The sequence below is a fragment of the Triturus cristatus genome, chromosome 7 (genome assembly GCF_964204655.1).
Source record: "Triturus cristatus chromosome 7, aTriCri1.1, whole genome shotgun sequence".
Classification (NCBI taxonomy): domain Eukaryota; kingdom Metazoa; phylum Chordata; class Amphibia; order Caudata; family Salamandridae; genus Triturus; species Triturus cristatus.
This window is the reverse complement of record NC_140590.1, coordinates 393,078,651-393,103,683: the sequence shown is the minus strand read 5'-3', so window position 1 is coordinate 393,103,683 and position 25,033 is coordinate 393,078,651. Positions and strand designations below refer to the sequence as shown.

General features: G+C 50.1%; 1 protein-coding gene across 2 annotated transcripts in view; it reads right to left on the bottom strand.

Annotated features, from left to right (window-relative positions):
• Window positions 1–24,143, bottom strand: part of LOC146809766 (CD209 antigen-like protein C) — a 133,405-nt gene extending 109,262 nt beyond the window's left edge. The window contains exon 1 of one of the 2 annotated variants that reach the window (XM_085616615.1): window positions 23,655–24,143. In XM_085616615.1, coding sequence (XP_085472741.1) covers window positions 23,655–23,769 — 115 coding nt within the window. In that variant the 5' untranslated portion in view covers window positions 23,770–24,143. The remainder of the gene's footprint in view (window positions 1–23,654) is intronic. The other variant, XM_085616616.1, reaches the window with a different exon arrangement.
• Window positions 24,144–25,033: the final 890 nt, after the last annotated feature.

Sequence of the window (25,033 nt, the reverse complement as noted above, 5' to 3'; positions counted from 1 at the left end):
CCTGAAAAGAAACGTTATTCGGTTCCATCTCGAATGATTGCTGGCTGGACTGAGCCATAAAGCAGAAGTCCAAGCTAGTATATGGCATTTGTCCCAAATCCAAGACAGACTGGGGCAGATTTATGTTAACTGGCGCATCCCTGCATATCAGCAGGGATGCGCCAATTATTATGCGCCACAGCTGCGCCACCATGGATGCGCCACATTTATAATGCGGCGCACCATGGGGCAAAAACGGCACAGATGCGTGACGCATCTGTGCCGTAAAAGTGGCGCATTGCTGGAGTTGCGTCGCAAGCGCGACGCAGCTCCAGCAATGTTCTGGGGGGCCCTATCTGTACAATGCTGCGTCAATCCTTACGCCTGCTTCAAGCAGGCGCAGGGTTTTGACGCAGCATGGGCCTAAAAGTGACTGAGTGAAATCTTGTAGATTTCACTCAGCCACTTTTAGGAGGCGTTCCTGCGCCGGAACGCCCCCACCTGCCCTGGAACGCCTACATGTGGCGCAGTTGTAAATACGTTGTAAATACCCCGCACCATGGCGCAGGATTTGCGCCGCTGCTGTGTCACAAAAGTGACGCAACGGTGGCGCAAAAGTGGCGCAAGTGCAACATAAATCTGCCCCAGAGTGTATATAAAGCGTCTCCCTTTTTTACATTCAGTGGGGCAGATCGGGTAGGCTTGGTTAAACGACAAATCCCAGGCACGTCCCCAAAATTAATTGCACGTGCAAACACCATGAATTTCTCTCTTTGCCCTGTTGTGAGCTAATGGAGATCCTTCGAGGGTCGGGGGTATCAGTCGTGGCCCGTCCCCTGACAAAGCGGCAAGGAGCTGGGTGGGGGCAAGGGGCAAAAAATAAAAAAATTAAAAATAAACTTACCGGATTGCCGCCGCCTCCGCCGTCCGCCCCATCGCGCTCTACCTGCTTCTAGGAGAGACTTCCAGACTGCAGTGCGTCCACTCGTGAGGCCGCAGGACAGCAGCGTCAGGGTTGGCCTGAGCGCTATGACTTTGCTCTCCCAGGAAGACTGGGAGCCTGTGCCTGCTTTCTCCAGCAACGCAGCTGGGGCTGGAGAAAGCTTCACTGCGCATGAGGCCTAAAACAGCCGGCCAAACCCCTCATGCGCAGTGAAGGGACAAGGGAGTGCACTACCCCTCCCCCACTACAGTGTCATCCCCTGGACCCGCCCCCAAGGCTCATCAGAGTCCTGAGGGCAGGTCCAGGAGGATTACATTAAAACGGGTTAGAGACCCGTTTTATTATCATTTTATTTTCGGGTGGTGGCAGGGGTGGCGGCGTTCTTACGCCCTATTGGAGGGACGCATCCCCCACCCCAAGCCACCTATAATACCTATATTAGTATGCATGTCTATTCCATTTCAGCACATCCTCGTTTCCTTGTTTCTCAGTATCTGCGGCTTTAGGGTCTGGGATTTCTTCATTTTGTTAAAAAATTTATATCTTTGCAAGAATCAGACGTCTTTCTCCAATTTTCTGGCGGCCAGTGATAATAGTGGTAGGATCCACCTTACCATGTTCACCCTTGGAGGATAGTTCATACATGAGCACAGTACCCACAATACGCAGAGAACAGCCGACAAGTATGTCTTCCCTCTTAAGGCGGCCCAGGCACATGCCGAGCTAGCTAGAACAACCAGAGACTGTTTACAGTGGCTGTCTCCATCCTTTTTAAGTTCAAGAAAAGGTTTATTGGAAAGATTATTATGATGATAAAAACAATACTTCATATATGCAGTTATTTGTTAATACATAAATACATGAAGGTGTAATAAAGAATAACAATATATAATATCCATTAAAATAGTAAAAGGATAATATAGAAGATGATATGAATACAAGCAAAGCTTCACAGAAATCGTAAATAACAGTATATGTCAAAAATACACAATTAAAATTAAAAAAAAATATATATATAGATATATATAATAGAAAATTATAAATTAAACATAATTATAAATAAACAATAGGAGGTCACGGAGGCTTGGTCATTTCTTGTTGTGAGGGAGCAGGTAAAGGAGTTTTCTTCACGATATCGTCTAGAAATTGTGTGAGTGGGCCCCTAAGGTGAGAACGTTTAGTAGCAAGAGAGATAGGATGAACGAGTGCTGTATCAAGGCGATGATTGTGACATACAGCATACCACCAAGCTAAATGGCTGTCTCCATCCTAAACAGGGAATACGAACATGTATGTACAACACACAATGTTAATATTATGTCAATAAACTAAGAGTGAGGAATATTGCACCAACATCTTTTCCGTTGAAGAGCTCTCTCAGACACATGTTGGACACTTTTAGGAGGCCCTATAAAACTGACCATTCGCATTAAAGTGTCAAACGCCTTAGAAAGGATCGCTAAAGGGCCCATCCATTGACTGATGTCTCAGTATATCTCGAAACCTAAGTTGACGTCATCAAACAAGCAACATTTTATAATGCTTATTGCTGGTGGTTGCCTGGGATACAGGAAAGAGTCAAGAGATGAGAGAATTGATTTTCTGTACCGTGGATGGCCCCTTTACGAAACAGTGAGAGGTTTAAATCAACAAGAAAATGAGGGGCTTTGCAGAGAAGGCATTTTCTGCAAATGGAAAACAACAATTGCTTCCACCTCTTAGCCGAGTTTTTTAGTGGCTATGAAAACTGCTGTGTGCTGACTCACACCACGTTATGACAAGAGCCTGGAGTTTCGTGACCCATTTACAGCAGCACTCCTACTAAGTCTTACAATGGGTGTTTCACATTATGCCAGCACTGACTCAGCGAGTGTGTTTCACAACATGCCTCAATGACTCAGCAGTTTCTCGTTTTCTAGTTGTGCTGGGTGCTTTGTCACCTTCAGCTGTGGCAGTGACGCACTCTGAGCACTATGGATGTGCCAGACACATAAAGCAGTGCAAACGTCACGGCTGGATCGAGAGGTGCAGGAGGTGCTGCAGCGCCCCCAGATAACCTTGACCAGTTCTGGTGGAATCTAAGCATTAGAGGCCCAGGGCGTGATTCGTCTGGCAACATTTGATGTGTTTTCAAACACAGACTTCGAAATATCAGACACGTTCTTCTGCGAAACTGCCACTAATCACAATATCCTTTTTGTTAGCATCCTCCTTATATGCTGAGTGATATGTTTATTGTTCAGACTTTGGCACAGTATTCCTCTTTTGTTTTTTTATTTTTTAATAAGATAACAATTTTGAAGGTCACCACTTCTCGTTGCCGAATATTTATGTTATGGTTCCGTGTTTCTGAAGGAAACCATTTCAGAAATGACACACACTGGGCAGAAAGTGTTTCTATTGGAACTATGGGAGTTTTGGACCTGCAACCTGGAATTTTTGTTTGGGGGTGGGGGGAGCGGGGCATGGCCCCCAGCAATGACAACATGAGGAAAAGGTTCAGAATTTTGTGGATGAAAGATTTTGCATTATCTTAAAATGTTTGAAAACTGTCTGCTATATTAATGTGATTTGAAAGCAGTCAATGCGCTTCATGTATATTTTTGATTATAATGTATACTTCCCAGAGGATTCGGGTGAAAACGTGTTAATATTTAAGTGGAGGCATGTTAGCCATGTAACCAGCATCTGTTTAAATCGATAATACCTACTAAAGCACCTTTATTCTTGGCAGGACCAGTCACCTGCTTTGACCTCCAGAATATGAAACTATTCATACTCATTTGATTGCAGAGTGCATTGCAAGTAAAAGGAGAAACTATTTCCGAACCCATCACCCCAATCATCAAGAAACTTCGCTGTCCCCCCCCCCCTTTCAGTCCAATTCATCACCAACAACCGCTGCCTCACCAGAAGAGGCCGTCAGAACCTAAACCACAGCATACCTAGTAAAGAAACTAGCCATCTTTGCAAAACATTGTCGCACAAGAAGCCCAGACATTGCCAGATGGGAAACATGAAAGAATAAAAGAAATGTAAGACCTGAAGGCAAGCCTTCTCTATCTATTCACCCAGGGTCTGCTAAAACAAGCCCTATTACTATCTGAATTGCTGTAACCTTCCTGCTATTCAGGAGGAAACTGAAGCCATGTTTGTTCCATTCAATGTTACTTTGTTTCCCAGCTACGTTTGCTCTGTATACGAATCCCCACACATATACGTACATTGTTACAAAAGATGATCATTCTAGAGAGGACAGTGATTGAATGGTCACAGACTATGTACTCCAGCACCCTGTAAATGGAATTTCTTTAAGAAGAGGCTTCCTTTACGAAGAATCTATGGATTGGTTAGGTATTGACACAAATCTTTCTTCTAATTCAAATTTGAATTTAGCAGCAAAGAGCACAAAGAGATAATAAATGTATATAAACATCTGTCCTTCCATATGTGTGTGCCTTCATTTCCTTTTCCCCTTATGTGTACCAGCTCATTTGGTGTTTGATTGTATCTGTAAGAAAGTGCCCTTTTTGTATGGCCACCCCACCACCTTTTGCTTAAACGCTGATGGTTATGAATCTGAAATTGCACTGTGGCCTGCGGCCCAGCCCCAGTGCAAGTGCTCTCTCCCTAAACTGATACAGGTGAATTGGCAAGCCCAATTGGCAAAGACTTTAACCCTCTTATAGGTTCCTAGTATATGGTACCAGTTGTACCCAAGGCATGGGTATTGAAGGGGTCACGAGGGCATGAAGCACTGCTTATGTCTCCCTGAGGGATGTATGACGTTACAACGCACACTTTTACAACGCATGCACTTACAACGCATTTTTTACAACGCATAATCCATTACAACGCACTACACTTACAACGCATGACACTACAACGCATTTTTAAAAACTACCTTTACAACGCATACCATTACAACGCATAATATTAAATTGCATTTAAGGTAAGTATTAGATAGTATAGGGGTAAAAACTACTTTTCTAACTCCAGGGGGTGCAACAGTAGGGTAAATGTTGGATAGTATAGGGGTAAAAATTACTATTCTAACTCCAGGGGGTGCAACAGTAGGGTAAGTGTTGGATAGTATAGGGGTAAAAAATACTATTCTAACTCCAGGGGGTGCAACAGTAGGGTAAGTGTTGGATAGTATAGGGGTAAAAATTGCTATTCTAACTCCAGGGGGTGCAACAGTAGGGTAAGTGTTGGATAGTATAGGGGTAAAAATTGCTATTTTAACTCCAGGGGGTGCAACAGTAGGGTAAGTGTTGGATAGTATAGGGGTAAAAATTACTATTCTAACTCCAGGGGGTGCAACAGTAGGGTAAGTGTTGGATAGTATAGGGGTAAAAATTACTATTCTAACTCCAGGGGGTGCAACAGTAGGGTAAGTGTTGGATAGTATAGGGGTAAAAATTACTATTCTAACTCCAGGGGGTGCAACAGTAGGGTAAGTGTTGGATAGTATAGGGGTAAAAATTACTATTCTAACTCCAGGGGGTGCAACAGTAGGGTAAGTGTTGGATAGTATAGGGGTAAAAATTACTATTCTAACTCCAGGGGGTGCAACAGTAGAGTAAGTGTTGGATAGTGTAGGGGTACAAATTACTATTCTAACTCCAGAGGGTGCAACAGTAGAGTAAGTGTTGGATAGTGTAGTGTAATCTTATGCGTTGTAATGGTAGGCGTTGTAATGGAATGCGTTGTAAAGGTAGTTTTTAAAAATGCGTTGTAGTGTCATGCGTTGTAAGTGTAGTGCGTTGTAATGGATTTTGCGTTGTAAAAAATGCGTTGTAAGTGTAGTGCGTTGTAACAGTTGCGTTGTAAAGGTTGTTCCCCCTCCCTGAGTGACCCACGTAAACTGATGACAACAGTCCTGCCACTGCAGATTGCATGAGCCGTTGCAAACTGCTCAAACTCAAATTTACCCTCACCATGTGTGGAAAGTCAAAGCACTATATTTAATATATGCCAGTCACCCCTAAGGAAGGTCTCCTGAGCCCAGAAGTCCTGGTCATTATATTAAAGGTGTGGACATGTATGCGCAAGCTTATATGTCCCTATAGTGGCCTTTTCCATTAAAGGTTACTATAAGTGATCAGCAGTCCATAGGATAACATGGGCTGGCACCCGGGCAAACTTGAGGTCGCCAGCTCTATTAGAGTATCGCCGAAATATGTTATGTTTAGTATCAAACAACATGCCTCATCACCACTGATATAATTCTTGTGTTGAGGGAGATGTGGCATGCACCCAGGTGCCTTTCTTGTGCTTTGGCTAGCAAACCTCAGCTGCTTCCACTGCGCCAAGAATCTGCCCCCTGCCAGGAGGTGTCAACTCTCCTAGGAGTCCGAAACAATGGCCTGGATGGGAAGGAGGTCACACCTCCCTCCCTGACAGGATGACTACCGAAGTGGCACATCAAGACGGTGAGTTTCAAAGCCTCCACCAACAGTGATATGCAACCGGGTGTTGGACCCGGCCTCGTGGTGTGGTCCTGGGCCCCTTTTCAGGCCGACCGGGGACCTCTTCACCCTTCGGGGTCCCCCCTGGATTGTACACATCTACCCGCACCAGCCAACATGACCCGGCTCCTCCCGGCCGTGGCCCCAGCGAAACCCCGACATCGAGGCACCAAGATCCGGCCAGGGGGCACCACGTGGCCAATCCCCCGATCCCGGAGGAGGGGAGATTCGATGGGACCCCCAACCGTCTCCCAACGCCTGGGTGCGATCGCTCTCCGGCCTCCCTGGGCACTGGCACCTCTCCCGCTGGGCGTCTGGCCTCTCCCAGCCTGGCCTCTCCGCCCCCCGGACGCAAGGGTCCGGACATCAAAGGGCTCCAGACCTATATCAGGGGCGAACCCGCACCAGGACAGTAGTTGTATTCTGGAGTCGAGAGCCCTGCTGATCGGATCGCGGCTGACCTTACGGAGAAAAGACTCTTGCCTGGAACTGTACCTCGAGCCCTGCTGACTGCGTCGCGGCTCCACCTTGCTGAGAATAAGATCCTCACGGAAACCTCGGGGCCCTGCTGACGCCGTCGCGGCCCAACCTCGCTGAACTACCATCGGAGCCCTGCTGACCTCGTCGCGGCTCGAGCTAGCTGAACTGACCATCGGAGCCCTGCTGACCTCGTCGCGGCTCGAGCTAGCTGAACTGACCCTCCGAGCCCTGCTGACTCCGTCGCGGCTCGACCTCTTCAAGCCGCCTTGTCTCCGCCACCTGACGCTCCAACTCCCGGAGTCCCTCGCAGCTTGAGGCTTAATACCTGGGCGCAGGGTACCCCTGTACCAGGCTGATACTGAGACTGTCCCGCTACCCCTTCCCCACGAAGACATTGAGACTCTTTTCGGATCCCTCGATCCACCTGTACATATTGCCAAAGGAACCTACGATAATTACCGATAAAAATATATGAGAACGAATACCAGTGTCGAGTTCTGTGTGGTGGTGTTACTTGGCTAGTACGATTATAGGGGAAGGACCTCTCCTGGGAGGCTTCTCAGCGGCGCTCGGCTACTTCCTTGCAGTCAGGAGGCCCACTGGGTGGTCCCACCGACTCCCCAGAGGTCCGCCTTCCAACATTTGGTGGCCAGCGACGGGATCCGAGCCGGACGCAAAGCGTACAGCAAGTAACTCAACCGCTACCTAACCAGACGCAGAATAACCATGAGCAGCCAGGAGACCACCACGACCGTGGGGTTCCAACAAGAACGGTTGGAGGAATATACCCACAAAGAACTCAAACAGTTCTGTAAAGACAAAGGCATTTCGACCACCGGATTAGGCTCAAAAGAGGACATGCATAAAGCCCTAAGAGCCTGGGTAGAGTCCGAAGTAGCGTCGCCCCAAAGCGAAGGAACGTCAGAACTAAACGTAGCCTTACAGCCAACCACGGCCCCGGCAAATGGGGGAAGAAACAGCATGGAAGCCGGCCTATCCCCAGAAGAGATACCGGAGCGGGAGCGGGAGAGGGTCTGGACCCATGAGTTAGAACTCGCACGACTCCGGCTGGACGGAGAACTCCTGCTGGCGGAAAAGAAGCTGGCCCTAGAGCAACTACGGTTGCAAGAAGAGATTGAGGAAAAAAAACGGCACAGAGAACTGGAGGAGAAAAGGCTAACCCTCGAGCATGAGTGGAGCCTCAAGGAGCTTGAACTTATGTCCAAAAAGGGGGAGACCGGCACCCCCGGAAACAAGGACACTCCTCCGCCAACAGAGGCGAAGGTACATATCCCCAAGGATGTCGTCAAAGAATATTACAAGAACGACGACATCCAACAATGGTTCAAAGCCTACGAAGTGGCCATGACCTCCCATCGGGTACCCCGGAAGGATTGGGGTGCCGGCCTATGGGGACGATTCCTCAGCGAGGGTCGAGACACGCTGCTACAGCTCCCGGACGACGTGATGACCTCGTACGATCACATGAAGAAGGCCCTGCTCACCAGCTATGGCCTCACCGCAGAAATGTACCGCCAGCGCTTCCGAGACTGCAAGAAAATCCCCGGTACCACTTGGGTGGAGTACGTCGACTTTTTTAGCAGAGCCCTGGAAGGGTGGGTCAAGGGCAGCAAAGTCACCTCCTACAAGCAGCTGTTCGACCTCATTGTCTGGGAGCATCTCTCCAACAACTGTTTCGTCGAGCTAAGACAGCACCTCCTCGATAGCAAACTGACCGAGCCGCGGAAGCTCGCCGCCGAGGCCGATCGGTGGGTGAACACCCGGCTCCCCTGGAACTCGATGGGGGAGTACCAGCGGAATGCCACAGGACCCCCCCCGCCAGCGCGGCGGAGGAGGAGGGTCATACCGGAACCAAGACTTTACAGCAGGGCCGCCCCGGAGTCCTCCTCGGGGTCCGCCCTCGAACCGCACGTCCCCGACCCTAGCACGAGGGGGGACAACCCCAGCTCGACCAGGACCTCGCCCAACGGTAACCTGCTACAGCTGCCAACAATCAGGGCACTATGCCAGTGACCCAACCTGCCCCATGAACCGACGAAGCGGGACCACCGGGCCCCCGCCCCGACAGCTGGCGGCCGCCGCCCTGGGGGAAGGGGAGGAGGAGGAATAGAACACCGACGCCGGGTCCACCGAGTGGGAGCCCGTCCATGTCCCTCGTATGCCTGAGCAGCCGAGAAATGGTGCCCCAAAACCCCCATCCCGAGCAACACCCAGAAATACCAGCAGTGGGTCACCATTAATGGACGCCGGGCCGAAGCCCTCCGTGACACTGGAGCCAGCGTGACCGCTGTCCGCTGCCACCTGGTGATCTCCTAACAGATCCTGCCTCATGTACTGTGCCCCGTCCGGACGGCCGACAACACCGAGAGCATGTGCCGGATCGCCCAGATTCCATTCGAGTGGGGAGGAGTGTCAGGCCTGCTGAAAGTGACCGTCCGCGACGACGCCCCGGTGGACTGCCTCCTGGGGAACGACCTGGAAAGTTCCCCCTGGGCCCAGGTTGAGCGCCGGGAGCATCTAGGGATGCTAGGACTGCCCGAATGGGCCTGCGCCACCACCCGGTCCATGACCGCTCAGGCCCACCAACCAACCGTAGCGGCGGCCCCCGACGAGCCTGAGGGGCCCGAACCACCACCTCCCTCTGTCGAGGAGGAAACCGACGCGGATGCCGGGCCGTCCGAACTTCCCCAGAACGAGATCGCCTCCCTCGGCAAACTCCCTGAACTTGCACAATGGCGCCACAACGGGGTCCCCACGAGGGAACAGTTCCAGCAAGAACAGAAAACCTGCCCCTCCCTCGAGGGGACCTGACAGCAGGCGGCCGCCCAGACCGCCGGTGACCAAACGGGAACTCACTGGGTCTATTGGGACAATGACCTGCTCTACAGCGAGCAGAAGATCGCAGAACTAGGGGCCGGTCGAGTGCTGGTGGTCCCCCTCCGATTCCGAGGTTTCCTCCTCAATCTGGCACATGATGTGCCCCTCGCCGGGCACCTGGGGCAAGACAAAACATACAGCCGCCTGGTGACCCACTTCTACTGGCCCCGAATGCGTAAGGACGTGTACATTCACTGCCGGACCTGCCACACCTGCCAAGCCAGCGGGAAGACTGGGGGACGGGTCATAGCCCATCTCCAGCCCTTCCCGACAGTCAACACCCCGTTCGAGCGAGTAGGGATCGACATAGTGGGGCCCCTGGACCCCCGAACCGCCCTGGGTCACTGCTTCATCCTCGTTATAGTCGACCACGCCACCCGATACCCTGAGGCCATCCCTCTCCGAACTGTGACAGCCCCCGTGGTGGGCCGGGCCTTGATGGGAATCTTCTCGAGAGTGGGGTTCCCCCGGGAAGTGGTGAGCGACCGAGGTACGAACTTTATATCGAAATACATGCGGTCCCTATGGCAACAATGCGGGGTCACCTACAAGTTCACCACCCCGTACCACCCCCAGGGGAACGGACTAGTCGAACGTTTTAACAGAACACTGAAAGGGATGATCAAAGGCCTGGAAGAGCCCCTGAGGCGGAAATGGGACGTCCTGCTGCCCTGCCTCCTATTTGCCTATCGGGAGGTCCCGCAGGAGTCTCTGGGGTTCAGCCCCTTCGAACTCTTGTACGGACACCCTGTCCGAGGTCCCCTCAGCCTGGTCAAGGAAGGCTGGGAGACGAACATCTGAAATGCCCCTCCCGACGTCTACCAGTACCTCCTGACCCTGCGGAACCAAACCCGGAGGTTCCGGGCACTGGCCGAGGCCAACTTCGAGGCCAGCCAAGAGGACATGAAACGCTGGTATGACCAGAACGCCTCCTCCATTGAGTTCGAGCCAGGCCAGCAAGTCTGGGTCATGTCGCCCGTGGACCCCTGTGCCCTCCAGGACAAATGGACCGGGCCCTTCAAGGTGGTGGAGAAGAAGAGCCCCGTCACCTACCTAGTCGACCTGGAGTCCCCCAGGAACCCCCTCCGGGTTCTACACGCAAACCGGCTCAAACCCCACTTTGCCCGAACGGAACTAAGCCTGCTGCTAGCTAGCGACGATGGGGGCGAGGGCGACTCCGAGCCCCTACCAGACCTCCTGAGGACCTCTGACCAAGACGGCTCCATAGAGGGCGTCAAACTCTCAACCACCCTGACCTCGGAACAGCGCCACGACTGTCAACAGCTACTGCAACCCTTCGCAGCCCTCTTCTCCCTCACTCCCGGGGTCACTCCCTGGTGCGTCCACGATGTCGACACCGGGGACAGCCCCCCCGTGCGACACCGAGCCTACAGGGTGCCCGACCGAGTGCGGGCCTGCATCCAAGCCGAGGTCGCCAAGATGCTAGCCCTCGGGGTCAACGAACCTTCCGACAGTCCCTGGGCCAGCCCAGTGGTCCTGGTGCCGAAGGCCGCCGCCCCAGGCACCACCCCGTAACTCAGATTTTGCGTGGACTACCGAGGGTTGAATGCCGTCACCAAGACCGATGCCCATCCCATTCCTCGGGCAGACGAACTAATCGACCGCCTAGGAGCAGCCCGCTACCTAAGCACCTTCGACCTCACTGCCGGATACTGGCAGATCAGGCTCACCCCCGGCGCCCATCCGATCCGCCTTCTCCACTCCCGATGGGCACTACCACTTTCGGGTGATGCCCTTCGGCATGAAGAATGCCCCGGCGACCTTCCAAAGACTAGTGAACAAGGTCCTGGCCGGGCTGGAAGCGTTCAGCGCCGCCTACCTGGACGATATTGCCGTATTCAGCAGCCACTGGGCCGAGCACCTGGGGCACCTCGGGGAGGTTCTGGCCGCCCTCCAGAGGGCCGGACTCACGATAAAGGCCAGCAAATGCCTGATAGGCCAGGGATCCGTGACCTATCTGGGTCATCAAGTGGGGAGCGGCCAGGTGGCTCCCCTCCAGCCAAAAGTGGACGCCATCAAGGCCTGGGAGCCCCCAGCCACCCAAACCGCTGTCCGGGCCTTCCTGGGCCTCACAGGCTATTACCGGCGGTTCATCCAAAACTATGGGAGCATTGTGGGACCCCTCACGGAGCTTACGTCCAAGAAGCAACCCAAAAAGGTGAACTGGACGCCCCGCTGCCAGGCGGCCTTCGAGTCCCTCAAGACAGCAATTTGTACCGCTCCTGTGCTGCAAGCCCCCGACTACAGCAAGGAATTCATAGTGCAGACCGATGCCTCAGAGTACGGAGTTGGGGCGGTCCTGTCCCAAGTAAATTCGGAAGGCCTTGACAGACCAGTGGCCTTCATCAGCCGGCGACTGCTGCCCCGAGAGCAGAGATGGAGCACCATCGAGCGAGAGGCCTTTGCCGTGGTATGGGCCCTCAAACAGCTCCGGCCCTACCTTTTCGGCACCCACTTCCGGGTCCAAACCGACCACCGGCCCTTGCGGTGGTTAATGCAAATAAGAGGAGAGAACCCGAAGTTGTTGCGATGGTCCATCTCTCTGCAAGGGATGGACTTCACAGTGGAACACCGGCCCGGCAACGACCACGCCAATGCCGACGGCCTGTCCTGTTTCTTCTGCCTTGGCGAGGAGAACCCCCAAGGAGATGGGTGACTCTCCCTGCCTTCGGCTGGGGGGGACGCCTGTTGGACCCGGCCTCGTGGCGTGGTCCTGGGCCCCTTTTCAGGCCGACCGGGGACCTCTTCACCCTTCGGGGTCCCCCCTGGATTGTACACATCTACCCGCACCAGCCAACGTGACCCGGCTCCTCCCGGCCGCGGCCCCAGTGAAACCCCGACATCGAGGCACCAAGATCCGGCCAGGGGGCACCACGTGGCCAATCCCCCGATCCCGGAGGAGGGGAGTTTCGATGGGACCCCCAACCGTCTCCCAACGCCTGGGTGCGATCGCTCTCCGGCCTCCCTGGGCACTGGCGCCTCTCCCGCTGGCCGTCTGGCCTCTCCCAGCCCGGCCTCTCCGCCCCTGGACGCAAGGGTCCGGACATCAAAGGGCTCCAGACCTATATCTGGGACGAACCCGCACCAGGACAGTAGTTGTATCCTGGAGTCGAGAGCCCTGCTGATCGGATCGCGGCTGACCCTACGGAGAAAAGACTCGTGCCTGGAACTGTACCTCGAGCCCTGTTAACTGCGTCGCGGCTCCACCTTGCTGAGAATAAGATCCTCACGGAAACCTCGGGGCCCTGTTGACGCCGTCGCGGCCCAACCTCGCTGAACTACCAACGGAGCCCTGCTGACCTCGTCGCGGCTCGAGCTAGCTGAACTGACCATCGGAGCCCTGCTGACCTCGTCGCGGCTCGAGCTAGCTGAACTGACCCTCCGAGCCCTGCTGACTCCGTCGCGGCTCGACCTCTTCAAGCCGCCTTGTCTCCGGCACCCGACGCTCCAACTCCTGGAGTCCCTCCCAGCTTGAGGCTTAATACCTGGGCGCAGGGTACCCCCGTACCAGGCTGATACTGAGACTGTCCCGCTACCCCTTCCCCACGAAGACATTGAGACTCTTTTCGGATCCCTCGATCCACCTGTACATATTGCCAAAGGAACCTACGATAATTACCGATAAAAATATATGAGAACGAATACCAGTGTCGAGTCCTGTGTGGTGGTGTTACTGGGCTAGTACGATTATAGGGGAAGGACCTCTCCTGGGAGGCTTCTCAGCGGCGCTCGGCTACTTCCTTGCAGTCAGGAGGCCCACTGGGTGGTCCCGCCGACTCCCCAGAGGTCCGCCTTCCAACACCGGGCTTCCTCCCAAAGGAGGAAACAGCCTTACCTCTACCCTAGGTGTATTTGCACCTGGACAGGCAGGAAAAGTTGGTATTCAGGAGGATTACACCCCAAGAATTCTAGCCACTCCTCTAGAAAGGCTACCCGGTCTGTACAGCCAAGGAAGACTTCTGACATTTTTTAAAGTGCGAGAATATAGTTTTCTGGGTAGAAGAGTTGTCATACACCCCCGAATGTGGTCACCTCAGGGGCAGATTAGCCACTGGAACTAGCAGCCCTTTGGTCACTTGCACCCACACTGCTAATGCCCCTAGATCTACTATTTAAGGGCTACCCCTGACACCAGAAACTCAGATCTGATCTGGCTTGCAACAAAGAACAAAGAACAGGATCACTAAGACCAACCCCGGTCCCCCCTTTACCTCTACCTGTTCCCTCCCCCCTCTTAGAGGTTCAACCCAAGACAACGTGCACTCAATGAGACTATCTCAGGACCTATGTACTACCTCAATGCTGCACAGAACACTTGGACTTCCGAACCAATATGTATACTACTGCTCTATTTTATGACTCCTGCACTAAACTGTTGTAAAGCGCTCCGATACCCCCGGGTCCGGCCAGCACTATATAAAACTCCTTAATAAATAATAAATAAATCTGCACAAAGCAAAGGCGTGATGCTCTGCACCTGTGGCAACCTTTCTGGAACTTCACAAAAGCAACTCGTCATGGACCAAATCTCTGTTTCCCCAGACAGAGAGACCACTTTGAGAGCCAAATGCAATTCCAGACTTCCCTGGATTAGTGGCAATAGTCCCCTAGACATGGCAGGTAAAAACAACAGACCAGAACTAAAGAATTTCGGGTCATCGGGCCCTCCAGGGGATCACCCAAAAGTAGATGGTCCAGTTCACTGCATGAAATGTTGTCCTGACCTCCAGCATGTTTCAGGCACCTACCATTTTTCCCCAGACCTCCGGATGTCGAAATAACTTTCTGCTGCCCCTACCGTTGTCAAGATTTCTTGGTCGCCAGTCCTGCAACCATCCCCTTTACTCAATACGCACCTCGGGGAAACTCTGCAAAACCTTCATCCAACACCAGCAGTGGCTTAATTGTTGACTTTTTGTGCCCGGTTTTCCACCAGCACAGTGTAAGCAGTAAAACCAGCTCCCCGCAGCTCACAGTAAAACCAGCTCCCCAAGGCTCACACTTCAGCACCATGAACAGACTGGACAACTCTGAACACGGGCCTCTTGAGCCAGGTAAAATAAAACTGACTGTTGTGGGTTGGTCCTGGGACCCACATTAAGTTTACCCTCCTTAGGTTCCATGCAGCTCAACCTGCAAGTGACCAATTGACACTAGAGCTTTTTACCAGTGACCGCAATGTTAACGTTTTACAGTACTGTTTTGCACAGATTTTATTTTGTTTCTAAAATCCATATCTCTTGTTATACCTATCTGAATGACTTTGTTTTGGTGTCTAAATTTACATACAAATCTGCTTTGTTTTTTAGGTTGAGTCTAGGCAGCATGCATGCTCTGTCTTTGAGACATGCTGTATTTACTCTGTGGGCTCACAGCCCAGCTCCTGCGTTCGATTGCTTTTGCCAATGTCATTCAAAATTTGCTGCTTCTAAGTGACTAATGCTTGCTGCGTGTTCCACCTTTTTCACAATTGGTAACTCCCACGGAGTATTGCTCGAGGAGTTGTCCGCTACCACTTGTGCTATTCTATTTCGTGTCTTTGGAACCTTTGTTTAATTTACAACTGGATCTTCTGTGGGTGCTTGTGGGGCTGCATGCCCTTTATCAGCACAACTTCCATAGCTGCTTGCATTTTTTCTTATCCCACACCACTTTTCATTTGCTCCATCCGTCATTGTCTGAATTTGGGGAAGGCAGAGATGTGGTTTCGCCATGTGAGTGTGTCAGAAATTACACCAAATTTGTGCTGGTGTAATAAGTAAACATGGACATGTTATTGTTTTAGTGTAATTTCCATTCACATCTAATGCCTTACATCTCTCTCATATTGGACTTTTGTTTCTCTACTGTTATTGGTTTGCCTTTGGGAGTGCCGTGTCAACTTCTCTACTTGCGTCTGCTCATCATGTTCGTGGCGGGCACCAGGAATCTGGGAATCAGTTTTGGGGTGAGGCCTCAATGCACCCGCTCCATCCCCTGGAGACTGCCACACACTTTTTTCGTCTACTGCTGCAGCACCCACATGCATTTCCTTAAAGTTCTCTGGAGTATCGCTCTACGCTGCTTTCGACTCCTTCGCCACTCTCTGTGAGGAGGAAAAGAAAATGGTGGCAGGAAAACCCAACAAGCCCGAGGAGGAAGAGGACTGCCCCAGCCGAGTAGCCGTGGAGCACGAGGCCTTGGCCAGCATCGACCTGTGGGTCCAGGCTTACCATTGCTGGCAAGCAGTGGTCTGGCAATTGTCTTTAGCACTGAACGAACATTGTGCGCTCCTTCCTCCTTGGAGCTGTATCCGGAACTTCCTGCGCCACGCTGCAGCCTGAGCCGCCTCTAACAGCATCTCTTGTACACCCATCTCTCCCTTGTTTGTCTAGTGACTGGCCCTGAGCAAAGAGTGCCTTTTCAGATCATGTGTGTTTCCATCATGCCCTCATACTGCCTCTTCTGTCCATGTCTCCTTCACCCTTGCCCTCTGACTGACTCTTCCGTCTATGCCTGTTCCCTACATGCCCAATGCATGCGCCTTCTCTCCATGATTGCTTCCTTTGTGCCCTCAGACTGTCCTTTCTGTCCATGTCTGTTCCCTTCGTCCTCTGACTGTCCTTTACTACCCCACATCTCCTACTGCCTGTCTGCTTTGCTGACCTTGTCCCTAACATATTCCCTGACAGCTTTCTGATGACCCTGCTGTTTCCCTCCTAGCCTGCCCTGGTCTGTTACTGCTCCGTCTCCTGCCGGCCCCCTGGGTGTCCGTTTCTGTCTGTTCTTGCTCTCTAACTATGAGGCCTGCCATGCCCCAGCACTACCTTGTAATCTGCCTGCGCCATTTTGGCGCCTCTGTCTGTCTGGCCTCTGGCTGTCTATAACTCTCTTCTGTCTCCCTTGACTGTTCCTCACCCCCATGGCTCGCACCCTGACTGGCCTCTGGTTGCCTCGGACTCCTCGTCTGCCTGTCCTCCGTTTGTTCATCCTCTTCTGGGCAGTGACTGCCCCTTCCTGCCCACTGATAGTCACTGTATGCTCGGTCCTGTCCTCTTCTTCTCCTGCCTATACACTGCCTACCATGGAAGCGATGGGGGCAGCAGGGTGACTTCTACCACTGCCCGTGCCGCGTGGGTGCTGGGGAGCAGGCCATTGAAAGGCATCTATTGAAAGTGGTTTATTAACATTTATGTAGCTATACTAGTGTCCCCCACCCTGATGATGATGATGTCATTGCTGCACTAAGAGGCAAGTCACTTGTCATATGCGCCCTTCATATGGCCTTCATTCTTATAATGGAGAAACACTTTTGTACTCTGGCATAGGCACGCTTCTAGGTACAGACTGGCTAGGCAGTGAGTTTTGATCTTACCATGTTTTCTGGCCTCTTCAGTGTTCTGTCTGTCCCTTTGCAGCTCCACTCACTGCTCTGGGGCATGCCCAAATGGACTGTGGTCCCTGCAGGCTGGTAGAAGTCTTGCATAGGCACGCTTCTAGGTACAGATGGGCTAGGCAGTGTGTTTTAATCCCACCACCGTGTCTGGTCCCTTGGCAGTGTTTGGTCTGTCCTCGGTACCTGTTACAAACACACACTTTACTGTACTTGCACTGCAATGTAGTCCACTTCATTGCCAGGACTATTAGGCCAATCTATGTTTTCTTTTAATTTATTTATTTAATGTGTCAATTTTTAGTATTTTTGGCAACCATATGCATGCAGCCTTAGATGGCAATAATATTTTCTTGTCTTTAAAAGTTACATTTCTATTACGTTTGTAAAAAAATAATGAAATAAATAAAATATGAAGGTTTGCTAGTGCCAGCTCTTAAATACTTGGCATCAGAGCACCCAAGATAATGTGATGTATGGCTAAACACTTATGAGGTCCAAAAGGTGAGACCTATTGGCAATGCCAATGCTTGTTATAAATTGGTGTCCGATTTCTTTTGAGTTTTGTCAAGTACTTATTATCCATGTTGGTACTCTGAAATGCTTAATACATGTTCATGTCCATCTAGTAAAGCCTGACTGCTTTTTGCCACTCTACCAGGGCTGAGCTACGGGTTTATTATTGTGAATCCAAGGACCATCTTTGGGGTACTGTGAGAGTATTGCCTGGAGAAGCCTAAACAGCATAACCACATAATACTCCACCTTCTTTCAGTATCTGTGTTGTGTGGGACTGTTGGTGTGCCTGTAGGTTTGTTGCTTGTGTGTCAGTCTGCACATGGTGATTTATGGTCATGTTGTATGTCTCACCCTTCAATCATGCTATTAAACATCTTCATTTTAAGGCAACTGTTCCTCACACTATTCTCTCTTCTGTGTGTCATACCACATGCCATCTCCTGCTCATCCTTTGCCTCTATAGCCTGTTTTCCTCTCCTGCTCCCTCTTTGACAAGCAAACTCCTAAAGTTGGTTACCAACTACTGCTCCATTTTATTAGGCACATATCTGACTGCCTCTCTCTTATTACTTCATTGATGTTCTCCTATCATGTCTTGCATTTTTATGTAGGCTTTCTGCAGAGTTAATCACTCTACAAGCAACCAATATAACATAGCACATCCCTTGTCTGTATGTATAGGTGACTGCATGTCAGGTGAACCATGGGAATGGATGCCTGTAGTTTTTTGTGCAGGAATGCTTGGGTGCATGTATGTATTATATTTTCACATTTATATTTAGAGATGTGTTGGTCTGTCTGTGCCTGATGTCTGTAGATGTGTTCTTGTGTCTGCATAGTTGCATTTATGTATAGTGCAGTTTTGTAGCGTTGAATTCAAAGTGGCTTTGTAAATACCTCTTTACATGCATGAGAATAGATGCATTGGGGGTTATCTTAAACACAGTATGAGTGATTAAATGGTCCTAGTACAGGCTGTCCACTATTTCATATGTTGTCACTGATGACTCTGAATATATGCAGCACAAAACAGATGAACACTGACCCTGCTCTCCTTCAGTGGCTACTAGGAGATTAGGGTAAAGGAGAAGCCTACCTGCCTTTCAGAATACATTGAATCATAGTACCCATCAATGTTTCATCCTGCTTTAGGATCACATTCTGACATCATCTTTCATGTGATTAAGGCTCTTCATCCATGCATCACAACCTTCAAAATGAGCAATGCCAAGGGTAAGAACATCATACTCTTACAGTCTTGCTTCAATAAATAGAAAACATCAAAACACTACAACCATACCACGATCAAATAAAACATGTAAATTGTATTGAGGCAGGCAGATGACCTGGAAACCAAATGAAAAGAATCCTGGTACTTGAAATGAGATGTCAGAAAAGTAATAGAATACCAAGCAGCACCTGAGAATATAAGGCTCCCAAACAATAATGAATATGCAAGAAGGTATGCATTTCCCCATTCATAGCTTTTATAGGATAGAGAAGAGAGCAGGGGATCAGTGCTCTCTCTTTATTCTCCCTTTCCTTTATACAGTAATGTGCAGTGCTTAATTTTAGTTGGTGGTTGCCGTTGCAGTGCACCAGCACTTATTTTTGGGGAATGGTACTTATTTTTCCACACAAGCTATTTACCGAGAGCAAGAGAGGCAAAAATACACATATCACCAAAGACGGATGGGGAGAAAGATAGAAACAAGTGAAATAAGGGGCATTGAGTGTCTGGTTTTCGATTAAAGAGGCAGCGTTGAGGCCCGAAATCCACACCAATCGTTTTGATGGTTTGCTTAGACTTGGGACCTCTTAGAAATTGGGTTAGGGGTTGACTGGGGTATGAGCCCTAGTCAAGCAACAACCACAATCCTAGACAGGGTAAGAAGCAGGCACATCCTAAATTAACCTATGCTCTCCTCTGGTAGATTGGCACAAAGCAGTCTCAGAGGCATTGTGTAAAGTATTTGTGCACCACTTCAACCAGCAAAACAGAAAATAGAGCTTAATTTAATAAATAAAACCAGACCAAAAGGAAAATAAGTAGAAATTGAGATATTGAATGTTCGAAATCTTTAGGTACAGGTAGCATCTACAAGCAAAAAGTGCTATTTGGAAAATCTGGTCACCCCAGACCACGACAGAGTCAAAAGTTCAGACCGAGGGTGATGGAGTGTGGTCTGGTTACAGGGACTCAGTTAGACCCGCTGCACTAAAGTACCTTAATCCTGGGTGTGGAGCACATGCATGGATCCACATTGAAGATGCGTCACGCACCCAAGGCGATGCGTCTGATCCAAGATGCAGCGAGGCTGTGGTGTAAGGTGCTGATGCATTATCATCGAGGATCTTGTCGGCGGGTCTTGCGAAGTAAAGTCCGGTGTCGAGTATGCAAGGCACAGCAGAGGCGATGCGTCACTTCCAATGAGCAGTGAAGCTGCAATGCAGAGATTGACGTTGAGGCTGCCATTGAGGAGGGACGCGAGGACCATGCGCCAGGTAGAGCTTCGCACAGCGGCGGCTTTAGAGGCGATGCACCAGTCCCATATGCAGGAGGCTGCGATGATGTAAGTCTTTTGTGACAGGATCAAATCCGCACAACAGCGGCGATGTGTCACTCTGTTCGAAGATGCACCGCTCAGCTTAGGAGCTACGTCAGTTCTGCTTGGGCTGCATGACTCAGCAGAGGATGCATCGATTCCACTGGGGATACTTCTTAGGACCACTTCCAAGGGTCCAGGACTTGGGGGGCACCACTTGGCATGGCAGACTCAGATGGCAAAGTCTAGGTGCAGAAGAATGTTGCTAAAACTTTAGATCAAGAGGCCAGCTATCTAGCCCTTGAAGTCACTTTGGGTTCCGGGGACAAGTGATGCAGGTCCAGTCCTTCTCACCAAAGCAGGAGGGCAGCACACCAATAGGTCAGCAAAGCAGAAGTCCAGCAAAGCAAGAGTTCAGCAGAGTGGCAGTCCTTCAACAGAACAGGAGTCCTTCTTCATGGCAGAGTACCCACAGGTTCAGAAGTGTACTGAAGTGGTGGTGTTTGAGGTCCAGCACTTATACCCAGTTGTGCCTCTGAAGTGGGGGAAACTTCAAAGACATTCCTTTGAACTGAACAAATGTCCTCCTTTCCTGCTCTGGCTCCAGACTCACTATCCCCTTGTGTGGGGACAGGACACAGCCTATTCAAGTGTAACTGAGGCTGGATACAGCTCCTTCCTCCCATCCGGGCAGGATGGCCCATCAAGTCACACCTAAGTTCCCATTGTGTGTGGTTGTCTAGGGGGAATACACAAAACCCAACTGTCACCAGATGTCACTCTGATCAGAGACAGGCAGCAGGCACCAAATGGCTAAAGTAAGAAAATACCAACTTACTAAAAGTAAAAGACACACAGATGATGGACGGAATGCAGAACAAATCAAATATTCACCCCCATTCAAGAGATCTGGGTTAAATCCATTGCTCTTTTGATCACCATGCCACCCCAGTTTAGACCCAGCCATATGCAAATAAGACTTAACCCTGTTCCTCATGGGAACAGTCCAGCCTGAACTGCCAAGCCAGGCCCTCACTGGACCGGCATCAAGCATCCTGGGACCGGTTTCGGGCCATCACCCCTAATCACCCCTCATCAGCCAGGCTAGCTTGAATCCAGTGAGCCGATGAGCCCCTGACCCATGTCTGGGCACTTAAGGTGAGAAAGCAAAAAACACACAGCTGATGGATGGAATGCAGAGCAAATCAAAGATTTACCCCCAGTCAAAAGAACTGGGTTGAATCCATTGTTCTTTTGCTCACCATGCCACCCCAGTTTAGACTAATTTGTGCGTCTTTTGCTTTCTTGCCCTAAGTGCGCCTGGTATGCTCAGACGTGGGCCACGGGCTCACTGTGCTACTGGTTTAAAGCTAAACTGGCTGATGAGGGGTGAAACCCTGAAACCAATCCTAGGATGCTTGTTTCCGGTCCAGGGAGGACCTGGCTTGGCAGATCGGGTTGAACTGTTCCCAATAGGAATAGGGTCAAGATTGATTTGCAAATGGCTGAGTCTAAACTGGGGTGGCATGGTGAGCATAATCCGAATCAAAGCCTTCAGGAAGCGCATTAATCTGAGTGAAACATGTCAGTGGCAGCAGTCAAAACCAGTTTACTTTCAACACTGTGCTTCAGAAAAAGTGTCTTAGAGGCTTAATTTACAAATTGTTTAATCCCTTCAAAATGTTCCCAATATTAAGAATTAGGAAAGAAATGAAAAACAAAAAAGCAAAAAAACAAATGAAGACATAGATTTACTAAGAGTTTGCACCGGCCTCCTCAGGCGCTAAGCAACGTAAAACATTGCGAAGCATCGCAAAGAACAGCAACTTAACATGTGTATTTGTAAAGCACACCTTCACCCAGAATAGTAGGATGGCCTGATTTACAGATGGTTATTATTATCCTATGGTAATCATTTTATTGCCCTCAGAAGATTGAGTGGACCCACTGGGATTTGAGCCTGTGACCGTGCAGTCAAACACCAGTCCTTTGAGAGGGCTCATTAGTTTACTAAGCCACCAGAGTCGGCAACAGAGTAACTTTCACGCTCAAAAGTTATTTTGTACTGAAAGTTGACGCTGGAACTGCACTAAAACTACTTTGTGTTAACAACTCGCTAACGTATGCTATGGGGCCGTGTCTGCGCTGCGAGAGAGCAAAAACATTAGGGGGCAGATTTACAAGCCTCTTTTGCAACTTTTGCGTCACTTTTCCCCTGTTAAAAGTGACGCAAATGTGGCGCAAGGGGCTTGTAAATCTGCCCCTAGGTTTGGGGGCAAGGGCAAATTTACTAAAATAGCGTGATCTGGTGTTGCCCGAAATCCTAATGTCAAAGAAGAGTAGGCATAAGCGCGGGGTCAAGTGCGATATCACCCGAAATAGGAACATGTAACATGGGTGCTTTAGCCTAAAGCACATATCTTACCTATTTCTTCCTGAGCTTGTGCCTACACTGGGCATTTGTGATGAAAGGTGTACGTCCCCTTCAAAGGTAAGACAAACATGGATGCTTTACCCTAAAGTTCATATCATACTTATTTGATCTGTGAGCTTGTGCCTACACAAGGGGCCTCATTTACAATCATTTGGAGTAGGGCAGCAACGCAAGTCATCTTGCTGCACTGCCCTACGCCAGTTCGAAAGGGCAGGAATGCACCGTATTTACGACATACATTGTATTTTCTGTCCTTTCAGCCAGTGCACAATTAGCAGCCGAGCGCCAATGCAGGCACCCTTGAACCATGGTGCAAGCGTGTCTGCATTGTTGTAAGGAATGTTTTTGGGCAGGAAGGGCCGCCTTCCTCCACAAAAACAATCACGAGGGGCGTTTCCCTCTGTCAATGTGCGCTGCAGAATTTAGAACACACGGAAAGAGGAAATTCTGTAGCTTACATAGAAAGACAAAAAAACGAGGAGAAATAAAGATATTTCTCATTGTTATGCCTGCCCTGGGGAGGGGTACAGTTTTGACGCATTCCTAGGTTTAGAGATCCTTGTAAATCTGGGAATGCTTCAAAACCTATGGGTGTTGTGTATGAACACCCACAGCAATGCCCATGGAATGCCTACCTGATAAGTAAGGCAACATAGCCACTTATGCTGTGGTAACTTACACTATATCTATGAGGCTATGAAAAGCCATGCAAGGTGGCTCTGCCTGACCTCATAGGAGTTTGTGCTGAACTATGTACCTCCTGTGCACAGTCTACATAAGACAGCGCAGAATCTCATATGTGCCACAGCACGAGGCTCTGCGTTCTGCGCACATCCAGATTTAGCGCAAACCGTACCGATGTTGTCATCGGCAGGTACTCCTATGCATCTGCTGCTGCGCTATGTTCTGCCCTTCTCACAACACAGCGCTTCCATTCTTCATGCAGCGCTCGCTCGCAGGAAATGCAGGACATCTGATCACACTGCCTTACCTTGTAAAGTTGGCCCATTCCCGGAAGGCTGCTGCGGCTTGCGCGGTACATCTAGCTCGGAGTAGACGTTGCTGTCTTGATACTTTAAGTCCTGGTAAATGGGGGGAGCCGACATCTTTCAACTCTTGGACAGCAATGCAGGGAAAGATGACCATTCAAAGGCAACTGCCTGTTTGCCCGACTCCCAAGCGGTGCACGACTTAAGTTCAAATGCTCTCGCGTTAAAAAGTCAGGTTATATCTCCGTTGTCTCATAGCGGCACTGGGCGCTTCTCAGTGGACTTGTGAAAAACTGACACAGAGAAGCGAAACCAACACCCCAAACCTCGGTTAAATAGCAGGGTGTGTGCTTGCTGGAACATGACACATCTAGGCTAACGAGATGGATGCAGGAAACCACCGGGTAACGAGGTGCAGTTCGGTAAACATTTCGAAATTTGGAACCACGTTCTCATGCAATAGTATGTTTTCCCTCTCTCCCGGAAGCGCCAGGCAGCTGTGGAGCCAGAATTACCTGTCAGGGTTGCTCCAGTCTAAATCCTAGGACACGAGCTCACAAGATGGAAGGATTCGCAAAGTAAAGAATGGTTTTGGGATTCAGGGGTAGAAAGTTTTGAGTACCAATTAGAAAATAAAGGAGGGGCGGTGACGTGTGCTTAAATATGTAAACACGATGAACAATATATTGCATTTTATCTTACAAGACATATTTTCAAGACATATTTTCAAGGGACGATTACAAAGGCACAGAGCAGCAAGCATACAGACCTCCCTGCACAGCAGGGCAGAAGATACATAAAAACACAATACACACATGACAATACTGAAAGAGCCACAGACAAGATATTGCCACATTGCTGGCCAGGTCGGTGGATGGGTGGATACATGGATCTATAGGTGCTGGGACGGACAGATTGATGTAGGTCCATACAAGGAGGTTTGGATAGGTAAGCAGGTCGTCCTCCGTGTAAATGAATGAATGTGTGGATGTGAGTGAATGAATATCTGGATTTCGGTAAATGGGAAGATTGGTGAATGCATGTGTGTGGGTCGATAGACTGCATCGATGGGTGGAGTGAAATGATGCATAGATGTGATTAGATGCATGTTTGAGATGGGATTGGTGAATATATAATTGTGGGTAGGTGAATTTTTATATGGGTGGATAGTGAAATGAATTCACAATTGGGGCTGTGCACCAATGGGAGTATATGGGTGCATAGATAGACAATTGCATGTGTGTGTGTGTGTTAGGGTGACCAGACGTCCCGGATGTGCCCGGATATTCCCTGGGTTTCAAACACAGTCCAGGACTCTCAACACTTTTTTCAACAATAAATACATGTCTTGGTTTATCGAGAGGGCGGGTGAGCACGCACA